Raw genomic sequence first — 12,348 nt, 5'->3', positions numbered from 1 at the left:
CAGCTCTTTCTGGGACAGTGGTGCGGCTGCCCCTCTGTTGGTCTTCCTTGGTCTCTTGTGTTCTGGGGGCCTCTGGATGTCTGGAGTTTTGATCTCCTCCATACCTGCTTCATGCCCTGGAGGACGGGGCTGTGGCCCCCCCACACCCTCTAGCAGATTATTACATGAAGGAACCTTTTAAAAAACAAAAAACAAGCGCGTCCATGCTCACAGGTGTACACACGGGTGATCACACCCACAAACTACACCCTTTTTGGGCTCCTACCTCAAAGCACACTGTGTTCTGTTGATCTTATGTGCTGCACAATAATGTTTAATATTTAGTATTTACTGTCATATTCACATATATCATTGTGATGTTGTTTATTCTATTACTCTTGTTCTCTTCTGCTTGTTTTCTTTTTTCTTTCTCAGCAGGTGATCCAGGTGATTGATATATGCATTTTTTTTCTCTGCCCGTTCTGTTGGTTTTTGTCTTTTGCCCTTCTCCCCCGTCCCTCTTCTCAGCTGTTTCTCTTTCCCTCTTTCTTTCTCCCCTTCTTTCCCCCAGTCAAGTCTGTCCCGTATTCAGTAAGTGAAAATAAAATAAACAATAAAAGATGAATCAAATGGACCATTACGGCAAGGCTGGGATGGTCAGTTTGGTAAAGTAAATCCGTTGGGCATCTTTCTTTGCCTTTAGACAACAATTCTGATGGCAAAAGAGCCAAACGGGACAGGCAAAAAAAAAAAAAAAAAAAAGTATCGATCCCATCACGTCAGTGTAGATCAGTCTGTATAGATGCTTGTATCGATCCGCTCAGCCTGAGTTGAAGCAGCGATGAGTTCAGCTCAGTATCTGAGAGAGTTCATCAAGGAGAGACTAACTGCTGTTTGTGAAGAAATCTTCTCAGAGGTTCAAAAAACCATCGTCCAGTATGAGGAGGAGATCAACCGTCAGCACAGACTGCTAGATATCAGCCGGAAACCCGACAGAAACTCACACATCATAGGTATGGACATGTTTTTATCTCTGTGCTGTTCAAGCTCAGATTCTTCAGTGTGACTGACTTTACTAGAAGATGTTAAACTGGGTATTTATCAGTGCTGTGGGTCAGTGTCCAGTGATGGACTAAGTTGGACTGGTGCAGGTCCATGGTCACTGCTAGGTTAGCTCCTGGTAGCAGCAGAGTAAGCCAATGTAGACAGCAGCATCTCTGAGCAGACCAGGGACGGATCTAAAGAAATTTTCTTCGGGTGGCAAAATCAAAGCCTTTTCTTTTCAAACACATATGCAGGTGGTACAATGATTAAAATGCAGTAAGTATACACTTTTTTCATATAAATATAGTCTATAACTTAATCATTGTCTGTAGCCTACATACTTAAAAACTTTAGTTACATAAAAAATGTGAGTTTTGATTCTATGTACTGTATAGTCTGTATAATAAATAAATATGTAGCCCAATAAGTATAAAATCCAGAAAGCTACACAACATAGGGCGGTTCATTTACACACACAAGTCTAACTTAAGTTTCACACTGTTTTCGTTAGAAAAAATTCAAATTGTTACATGTTAAATTTACACAAAATGTCATAAATCTGCACTGTCATGAACAAAAATGTAAACCTAATTTTTCATGATTTGTTGGGTTAACCCTCTGAGGTCCAAAATATAACCGGACATTTTTGACACCTTTTGATTTTACATTTGTATTTCACCCTCAGACTGTTTCATTTTATTTTTTTTTCCCCTTTGCCTTGTTTGGTATCATTCTTTTCAGCTCAACCTCGCATATCTGAATTTAATTGTTTTTTCATTGACATCATTCATTGATCTGAAATCACACAAAAAACAAAATCCCACCAGTATTATTTTACTGTTAAAAAAAACAACACAGACATGTTGAGTAAATTATTTTTATAACTTGAAATGCAAATATAAATTGTACATTTTGAACACTTATGCACACATTTTGTAAACATGTCTGAATCTAAACTAGTTTATCTTTCCATAAAACCAGATTATAATAAATACTTAAACAAAGTGCTCTAATGTTTATTCTGCACTAAAATTTGGAGAAGCTTAAAGAAAAAAATGTTTTTTTAAAGAATACTCATTTTGTTGCATTTATTTAATTTTTTAAACTTTATTTTCTCCAACAGGATTCCACAGTTCATCAGGTGTCAGTGTTTTAGGTCCTATTGATTAGGGCTGGGTCATATTATACCGTTCACGGTAATACCGGTATAATGTTAGGCAACGATAGGAAAATGAAATATCGCGATAGAATGAGTAAAACGCGCATGCGCAGTGCCTTTGTTTTCATACGCACATGGCCGATTGTTGAGTGAAACAGATGAACCAGAATTGGTTTGTAAAAATGGTGCAACTTCCGTGATGTGGAACTGGTTTGGTGTTTGTCCGTCAGATACACAACAAAGCACATTTTTTTGCAGAACATGCAAGCGGCCGTCGTTATTGTCGTATTTGTCGGACTAAGCTGCTCTTAAATCTGGGAGTAATCTGGGTCCTAAACTCTGTTCTTCAGGTCAAACAACACTGCAGCATCACTTAGAGTTAAAAACTGTCTAAATTCTTTCATCTTTAATAAAACGATCAGCATTGCTGCTTAACCAGGTGTAGCTATGAAGTTTAACTTCCAGGCATCCATGAAAACAAAATTTATTACATTTAACGGAGTTAGAAGTTAGCAGGAAGCTAGCGGAAGTTAGCTCGCTAGTTTCGCTAGTTACCTAAGCATGATATTGCATGTTCTGACTGAGAGATTTCTGAAAAAATTCAAACGTACAGCTCTGCTATCACTTCCAACATAAATGAAGACAGGAAACTAAACAGCAGTGACGTTTGTAGGGTTACTGAAGTTGGGCTAGCTGGTATATAATGATGTGCTACCTGATCGCTAGCGACACAGCTATGTTAGCATAACATAAACAGTGAAGCTGGAGGACGAACACTAACACTTTTCCACTTATAAAAGTTAACGTTAAGGTTCCTGAGAGTTAGAGACAAATGCAATCGCATGGCAGGATGCTGTAAACGGACCAAACTTCAGTCAGGAGAACAACTGAGATAATCCATCCACAATACGAGGTTAGACATTAATAGACTGCAACAACATGGGAATAGAGCAGCTGCCAGAGAATTCAACATTAATGAATCAATGGTACAGAAGTGGAGGAAGCAAGAAGAATGAGTTTAATAAAGTTTGATTTATCTGACTGCTTTGTTTCGCTTAATGTGCCTTATAATCCCGTGCACCTTATGGTCCGAAAAATACGTACTGCACACTGCAGTTTAATGTTGCAAAGCACCTCTTTTTAACTTTAGTGGATATTATACATGGTTATGCTCAGGATGTCAGCCCATTTCTACTGGAAACTGTCGGGGTTCGAATTTTGAGGAAGAGACATACGACTGAAAGTCCATAGTGGGTCAACACAAATTATTTTATTAAAACACATATATGTGGTGAAGACGGGCTCTGCAAAACATCAGGCTCCATCTCCCGCCTGACAATAGGTGGGGTGTGATATTTATACAAGCAATATGCGTCACCGCAGATGCATGTTCCAGTAACTCCAGCGAGGACATATTCTAAAAAAGAACAGTTCCTTCCAATGTTCCTCCACCTAACAGATGCATCCTGTTATTACACTCTTACACTGGACTTATCAGAACTAAACTGTCACGTATGCAGGTACACAGCATTTGCAATCAGTTCCCTCAGGCAGACTATGTGTCTGTGTTGTTAACCTTAGCACCTGACCCCCCTCTACGTCCTCTGTTACCAGGCAAACTTCAATGCAGGAGGCTGCTGAATGCACACAGGCAATATGTAGTAAATTATACGGTAAACATGTAGGCAACCTTTCAATAGCTGAACTTTGCTCCATTGATCGGCCAGACATTGCGCTGCCCGTAGCTTCAAACCATTAATTAACTTGACCAAGCTTCAACCCTTTAATTATGCAATATGTGTATAACATGATTACAGTTGCACCTGCAATGAAAGATTATGTGCTTATGCTAACACCTGAAATACGGACTTCAATATAACCTCACCAGTTTCCATAAATGTGTCAATGAAATGATAATAATGATACATCATAAGTGATGCAACGGTAATAATGATTATGAATAGTCACAGATTATGAATGTAAAATAATATTTCATCTCGACAAAATGCCTTTTGGTTAAACTTTCAGCAAGGAATTTGCATTTGCACTGTTACATTTTTATAAAGCTTTAATGTACATAAAAACCAGCTTCTTGTTTAAGTGAAAATAAATGGAAGGTTGTCTTTTTGCGCTAGTAATGTTGTGGAGTTGTATTTTGTCTCGCATCAATTATATCGTCAGTTATATCGTTATCGCAAATTTTCAAATATATATCGTGATAAATATTTTTGGCCATATCGCCCTGCTCTACTATTGATATTGTTAGACAGACCATCTAACATGATAGACCTTATCACATGACCTGGTGATGAAGCTCTACAGTGAACATGAAAAATATAACGCCAAAGTGCAACATTGTTTCTGCAAAAATGACAAGATGCTAAAAGAATGTTAACAGAAAACTATTAATTTTATACATTTACAAATGAATATATCTCACTGCTCAGTGGTGCCTTTATTTTTAATGACAGTTGCACATTTGAACTCTTACACTTTAAACTATTTCAAAACTGGAAAACATTCATGCGTTTTTTGCATCATCACCTGTGAATTCCACCTCATTGCCTGAGAGTGCCTCTATGACCCGCCTCAGCTGATGAAAACATCCTGCATTCATATACTTAATTTAACATGATCAATACCACACTGTGGCGCCGGTCAGGCTACAATCTGAGCTCACTGTCTCTCCAATTGATCACGATTTATTCAGGCTTTGATTCATGCTTTTATAAAATAGTGTTGCGTGTGTTCTTGTATCATCACATTAGTTACCTTGTTCTGTTTTTTTTTTCTTTGTTCCTCAAGACCTCCCACAAAATCATGACTGTGAGGAAGAGGAGGGTCTGGATGAGCAGCAGGTCTGTAACCAGGAGAGGAACTCCAGTCTGGTCCAGGAGGACCCAGAGCCTCCACAGATTAAAGAGGAACAGGAGGAGCTCTGCAGCAGTCAGGAGGGAGAGCAGCTTGGACTGAAGCAGGAGGCTGAAGGCATTATCGTGTGGACTGGGGAAGAGCAGCTGAGAGAGATGGAGACCATCTGGAAACCTGTGATAAAGTTACACAAAATAGGTATGTAAGACTCTGATGTCCTAATAAAAATGAAGGTCACCCATGTAGGTGATGAGTAAAAATAACATTGTAAAAAAAAAGAAAGATAAATGGCCTGCATTTGTATAGCGCTTTACTCAGTCCCTAAGGACCCGAAAGCGCTTTACACTACATTCAGTCATCCACCCATTCACACACACATTCACACACTGGTGATGGCAAGCTACATTGTAGCCACAGCTGCCCTGGGGCGCACTGACAGAGGCGAGGCTGCCGGACACTGGCGCCACTGGGCCCTCTGACCACCACCAGTAACATTGTAATAACATTGTAAAAATAACAGTGTTACTAAAAATAACATTGAGCAGAGTGCGACCAACTGTTCGGGTAACAAAAAAAAAAAAACTCTGTAACTCTTAGGGATGGGTATCGTTTAGGTTTTATCCGATACCGGTGCCAAATCGGTACTTTTGAAACAGTGCCGGTGCTCAAACGGTGCTTAAAGAATGGAGAACACAAAATTGGTCCAAAAACCTCTCATGTTCAGCTGTTTTTTGTAAAAAGATAACAATGTTAGCCTTTTCTGCAGCTATGGGGCATATATGGTATCACTCTTGGCTGGAAGCAGTGCTTAAACAATGGAAAAAACACAAACTTTGTCCAAAAACCTCTCATGTTTAGCTGTTTCCCTCTTTTTCTTTGGTCATTTTAGCCTTTTTGGCCAGGGTGAAGGGAGTATCTGCCATCAAACAAGAAGACAGCCGCATGTAGCTATGATGATGTTTGCTAGTTCACCTTACATGCATTAATGTAATAACGTGGTTAGCCTACTCAACGTAAATTACACACGAACAACATTAAGCTACTCATGCAGAGAAGAACGGCTGCTGCTGCCATCATCATCCTCATCATTTCTGCTACACTGGCAGGGCTAGGGGCCAGGACTCTCCTCTTTGGGTTTTTGGGTATGTTGCTAACTCCGGGTCAGATAACAGGCACCACACCCGCAGTAGATGCGCTCGGTGTGAGGTCTCGCAGCAAGCTATCAAATACGGCGCATTTCTCAGCTTTTAAAAAAAACGCTATGCGTCGCCAGGTGTTTCATCGGATTTGAGGTGTTACCTCCTTTGACAGTATCACAGTATCAGCTTAAAGCACTTGTTGCAGGCTGCTGAGTTTGCATCTTTTGCTGTGAAGTACAGCCAGACTTTTGACCGCTTCGTCTTGGGCGTTTTTAATCTGTAGCTCTGCTCTAAAAGAACGTACATACCTGGACCCGCCTACTATCCTCGGAAACGTAAAATGATTGGCTAGAAGTGTCTCACAGCTCAGGAAAAAAAAGCACCGAAATAAAGCACCGAAATGTGCGCTGCTTTTCGGTCTGGTTACTACCGTTTATGTCAGAACCGGTGCCATCATGGCACCGGACACCGGTACCCATCCCTAGTAACTCTCCGTGTGGTCAACAACAGACACACATTATGCCCGTGTCATGGACTAAACCAATCAGAGATAGTCAGGGGCGGGACCTCTCTGATTGGCTGTGGTCCAATTGAAAGTGCAGTTGGAAGTGGGAGGTCAGTAGCTTGAATAAAGCGATATCGATTCATTAAATCCTGAATTGACTTTTAAATTTAACTGTGTTTTACCAGAAACGCCAGATTCTCAGATTAAAGCTCACAAAACCATTTCAACAACAACCAAACAGCAAATGAGAGCAGGTACACGCACTCCACACACAGACGTAAACACAGAACGGACCGACGCAACAGAATCAACTTTGTCTTTCTCGGCTTTCTCACCCGACGGCCCGTAGACGGACACGCTGTCGGAGCTCTGTGTTCACGTCTTTTTGCGCTGATTCTGAGCTTCAGGTTTTGTCTCTCTCCAACCAAAATTCACCGAGCCAGCAGCAAAAGAAGCAGCAAACTGCGCTTCACATTTGGTAAATGTCGTCATGAATTCCCTTTGACTTTTGCTGTTTTGCTTCCACCACGATAAAAATCACACTTCATGCACAGCTAGCTCTCTCTCTCTCTCTGTACTTCAAGAACAGTTTCCCGTCTCAAATCTGTTTTCTGCACTATTCATTCGCTTATTACCCATCAGTCTACCGTTGTTTACAGCGCTGGCGGCCGCTGTATTTTTCTTTCCTTTTTTTTCTTTTTTTTACTTAAATGACGTCGGATAAGAAAGCATAGTTTCTGCTGTTCAATACTGAAGAAAAATAAACTTTTTAAAATTATGCAAAATTACAGAATATTTTTAAGGTTATCTGCTATAAAAAGCCAGGCCAGAAAAATCTCCTTCTTGTTTTTCTGTGTTTTATTCTCAGTTACTTTGACACAAAAGCATCTGCTGTGATGTTCACAATTCTGATGAAGTCTCACATACATCAGTACTGATAAATGATGAGAATTATAATATTTCTGACAGTCTGAGGCTAAATTGAATCGAATCAGGACTTTGAGAACCAGAATTGAATGGATTATTGAAATCAGTGATGATACGCAGCCCTAGTGAGCAGCCTTGGCCTAACAGAAGGGGATGTAGCTGTGGGTAATAAGAAAAGATGAAAATAACTATTGATAACTTTTTTGTTAAGTTAAGGCCTGATCCGTCTGAAGTTCATAGCCAGCTCTGACATGGTGCCATTAATCTTTGAATGCTGAAAAAACACAGTGTATCCAGAAAACACATTATATGCTGCAAAAAATGCACTGCCCAAGTGTCCACTCTCCCCACTGCCTTTCAGCAACAGACAGCAACAAACAGGTCGTCAGAGGAGGCCAAGATGATGATTAAGTTTAACATTTTCTACAATATTGACAAAGCACTTTAAGCATAAGATTGTTAGTTAATAGTTTAGAAATGAATATTGTCTGTATGGACTGCAACTCCCCCCCCAAAAAAAGTGCACATGTAAAACTGCGGTGTTAAGTGATGCGGTTGAAACATTTTAGTCCGCCTAACTTTTGTGCCGGTGCAACGATGGCAAAAAGTTAGTCTAGAGCCCTGTCAGTAAATGTATTTTTATCATTTTGTTCATTTGTGCTTTCAGACCTCCAACAGCAGGATCTCTCTGAAAAGGACGGTGTTCTCACAGACCAGCAGGTCTGTAACCAGGAGAGGAACTCCAGTCTGGACCAGGAGGACCCAGAGCCTCCACAAATTAAAGAGGAACAGGAGGAACTGTGCAGCAGTCAGGAGGGAGAGCAGCTTGGACTGAAGCAGGAGGCTGATACTTTCATGGTGACTCGATCTTATGAGGAAAGTGACCACAGTGAGCAGCTTCTTTCTCACAGCTCTCCTGAAGGAGAGAACCGAGATCATGAAGAAAATGGGCACGTGGAGTCAGGAACTACTAGAAATACAGAGCTGAATGAGAGACATCACAGAAAGAGAGGTCATAGACGGAGACTAGACAACACTGCTGTGTCAGAGAGTCAAAGTAAACCTGTCTCAAGGAAAAAGTCTCTAGAATGTGACATCTGTGGAAAAACCTTTCGGCATAAATTTGTGCTGACTATATATCTGAGAGTTCACACAGGCGAGAAACCGTACACTTGTAACACCTGTGGAAAAAGATTTTCTCACTCATCAGCATTAAAAAGACACAAGAGAATTCACACTGGTGAGAAGCCATATTCCTGTAGCACCTGTGGAAAAAAATTTATTCAGAAATCAATTTTGGACTGTCATGAAAGAAGTCACACAGGTGAGAAACCATATCCTTGTAGCACGTGTGGAAAAAGATTTTCTGATTTATCAGCAATTAAAAAACACAGGAGAATGCACACAGGTGAGAAACCATATTCATGTGGGATCTGTGGAAAAAGATGTAGTCAGAAAGCAGCATTGGAATCTCATGTAAGAACTCACACAGGCGAGAAGCTGTATTCTTGTAGCACCTGTGGGAAAAGATTCACTCGAAAATCACTTTTGAACTGTCATACAAGAACTCACAAAGATGAGAAGCTGCATTCTCGTAGCACCTGTGAGTCATAGCAGTGTGTTGGTGGTAGTGCTTACACTGTCAAGTGACTGCAACAACTGATTGGAGAGATGATTCATATTCAAGACAGTATTTTCTGCTATTTTAGGTCCTTTACAATTTAAAGCGTCTTGAGAGAACTGTCATTGTGATTTTGTGCTTTATAAGTAAAACTGAATAAAATTGGATTGTCTAGAGGAGTGAAGAACTCTCATCATTCTTTGTTCAGTTTATTACCTTATTCTTATAATTGCATATCCTATTAGAGTGATTAGAACATGCTGTAGGTATTACAGGTACTGCGCTGCAGTGGTTTGTAACATATCTATCTAATAGACTCCAATTTCTTCACGTAAATGGAGAGTCCTCTTCACATGCTGAGCTTAATTATGGGGTTCCACAGGGTTCAGTGCTAGGACCAATTCTGTTTACATTAAACATGCTTCCCTTATGCATTTTTACTGCTATGCTGATGACACCCAGCTCTATCTATCCATGAAGCCAGATAACACACACCAATTAGTTAGTTAAACTGCAGGAATGTCTTAAAAAGACATAAATACCTGGACCTCTAATTTTCAGAGTGATGCTAAAAAACTAGTTCATGCATTTATTACTTCTAGGCTGGACTACGTTAATTCATTATTATTAGGAAGTTCTAAAACCTCCCTGAAAAGCCTTCATTAATCCAAAATTCTGCAGCAAGACAGAGCCTTCAGTTTTCAGGCCCCTCTTCTGTGGAACCGGCTTCCAGTTTGGATTCAGGAGACAGACACTATTTCTACTTTTAGGCTTAAAACCTTCCTTTTGTTCTAAAGCATATAGTTAGGGCTGGACCAGGTGACCCTGAATCCTCCCTCAGTTATGCTGAAATAGGTGTAGGCTGCTGGGGGATTCTCATGATGCACTGAGTGTTTCTTCTTCAATCACCTTTCTCAGTCACTATGTGTTAATAGACCTCTCTGCACTAAATCATACCCGTTATTAATCTCTGTCTCTCTTCCACAGCATGTCTTATATCCTGTTTTCTTTCTCTTCCTGTTAAAAGGGATTTTTTCCTTCCCACTGTCACCAAAGTGCTTGCTCATAGGGGGTCATTGATCTGCATGTATTATTGTAGGAATACATGCAGTATAAAGCGCCTTGAGGCAACTGTTGTGATTTGGCACTGTTTAAAAAAAATTGAATTTAATTAAATGTATTTTGAGGGTTTCTTACCTAATATATGAAAACAGCATAACATAGTATTGTTGAGTTTTTCACAGATTTCTGTCTTTATTCCTGATGATGGATCCAGTGGTGGTAGGGGGTCCTTGTAAACTTGCAATGAAAAGTTTTGTTTTAATGTTCTTTTTCTAAGTAAATTGTGTTTTAATTAAATTACCTGAATAAATCTGCTTCATGACTGAACTAACAAAAACAATTAAGTTCTCTAATACAACTTTTACATTCACCCTCCATTTGGGCCAATTTACTCTTTGTAGGTTTAAAATTTTTTTTGTGGAAACAGCAAAAGTTTCTACAGAACAAACGTCTTGTTCTTGCCAGACAAGAAAGTTGAAGCAGGTAGGGCCCTAACCCTATGTGGAAATAACTCGGAGAGAGTTAAGATTTTCCTCTTTGAAAAAACACTTTGACTCTGGATTAATGTGCCATGAGCACATCTGGAATATACAGGGTGGGCCATTTATATGGATACACCGTAATAACATGGGGATGGTTGGTGATATTAAAGTCCTGTTTGTGGCACATTAGTATATGTGAGGGGGCAAACTCCTCAAGATGGGTGGTGACCATGGTGGCCATTTAGAAGTCGGCCATCTTGGATACAACTTTTGTTTTTTTCAATAGGAAGAGAGCCATGTGACACATCAAACTTATTGGTAATGTCACAAGAAAAACAATGGTGTGCTTGGTTTCAATGTAACTTTATTCTTTCATGAGTTATTTACAAGTTTCTCTTTGTTCACAGCCATTGACATGTCGAAGAGGTTAACACGTGAGGAGCAGATCAAAATTGTGTTGATATCTGGTGAATGCAGTAACCGGGTCATTGCAGCAGATTTCAATGCAAGAGACCCTACGAGACCACCCATCTCCCATGCTACAGTTAGCAAACTGTTTGCTAAGTTTCGTGAAACTGGTTCAGTGTTGGATTTGCCAAAATGTGGATGCAAGAAAACTGTCACTAATGAAGAAACATCAGTGGCTGTCCTAGCTTCATTCAGCAAGCGCCCACAGCGTAGCACTCGCCGCATGTCACTGGAGAGTGGCATTAATCAAACATCCCTTCGGCAGATATTAGCTACTCACAAATGGCACCCTTACAAACTCCAGCTACTGCAGCATCTCAACAAGGATGACCCAGATCGGCACACAGAATTTGCAGAATGGGCAAAACAAAAATTGGAACAGGACCCTCAGTTCACGCAGAAGATTTTGTTCATTGATGAGGCAAACTTTTATGTGAACGGTGAAGTTAACAAACAAAACCATCGCTATTGGTCTGACACCAACCCACATTGGATGGATCCCTCCAAGACTGTTGGAACAACAAAAGTGATGGTTTGGTGTGGTATGGGGTACAACGATAGTGGGTCCATTCTTCATCAATGGAAACCTCAAGACCACTGGATATTTGAAATTGCTACATGATGATGTGTTTCCCTCTTTATGCACTGAAGCTGGCACGTTTCCTGAGTTTTTCCAGCAAGATGGAGCACCACCTCATTATGGGTGCCAGGTCCGAGCATTCCTAGATGAACAGCTTCCTGGAAAGTGGATTGGTCATCGTTGGCCAGCTGAATGGCCCCCAAGGTCTCCCGATCGGACCCCCTTAGACTTTTATCTTATAGCTGTTATCTCTGCACAGTGGATGAACATAAAGGCCATGAAACAGTCCCAGCTGCAGCAGAAAGGACTGAGAAGCAGAAGGAGCTCGAGGTGAGACGACTAAACATCCAGCAGAGAATCCAGGAGCGAGAGAAAGATGTGAAGCTGCTTCAACAGGAGGTGGAGGCCATCAATGGCTCTGCTGATAAAGCAGTGGAGGACAGTGAGAAGATGTTCACTGAGCTGATCCGTCTCCTCCAGAAAAGAAGCTCTGATGTGAAGCAGCAGGTCA

General features: G+C 40.5%; 1 protein-coding gene across 2 annotated transcripts in view; it reads left to right on the top strand.

Annotated features, from left to right (window-relative positions):
- The first annotated feature begins 786 nt into the window (after window positions 1-786).
- Window positions 787-12,348, top strand: part of LOC113017234 (putative zinc finger protein 735) — a 28,339-nt gene continuing 16,777 nt past the window's right edge. The window contains exons 1-2 of one of the 2 annotated variants that reach the window (XM_026160390.1): window positions 787-992; window positions 4,988-5,070. In XM_026160390.1, coding sequence (XP_026016175.1) covers window positions 821-992; window positions 4,988-5,070 — 255 coding nt within the window. In that variant the 5' untranslated portion in view covers window positions 787-820. The remainder of the gene's footprint in view (window positions 993-4,987; window positions 5,071-12,348) is intronic. The other variant, XM_026160391.1, reaches the window with a different exon arrangement.

Source organism: Astatotilapia calliptera, unplaced genomic scaffold (assembly GCF_900246225.1).
Source record: "Astatotilapia calliptera unplaced genomic scaffold, fAstCal1.2 U_scaffold_1, whole genome shotgun sequence".
Classification (NCBI taxonomy): Eukaryota; Metazoa; Chordata; class Actinopteri; order Cichliformes; family Cichlidae; genus Astatotilapia; species Astatotilapia calliptera.
Note: the sequence above shows the minus strand (reverse complement) of the source record. Positions and strands in the feature narration are given on the sequence as shown.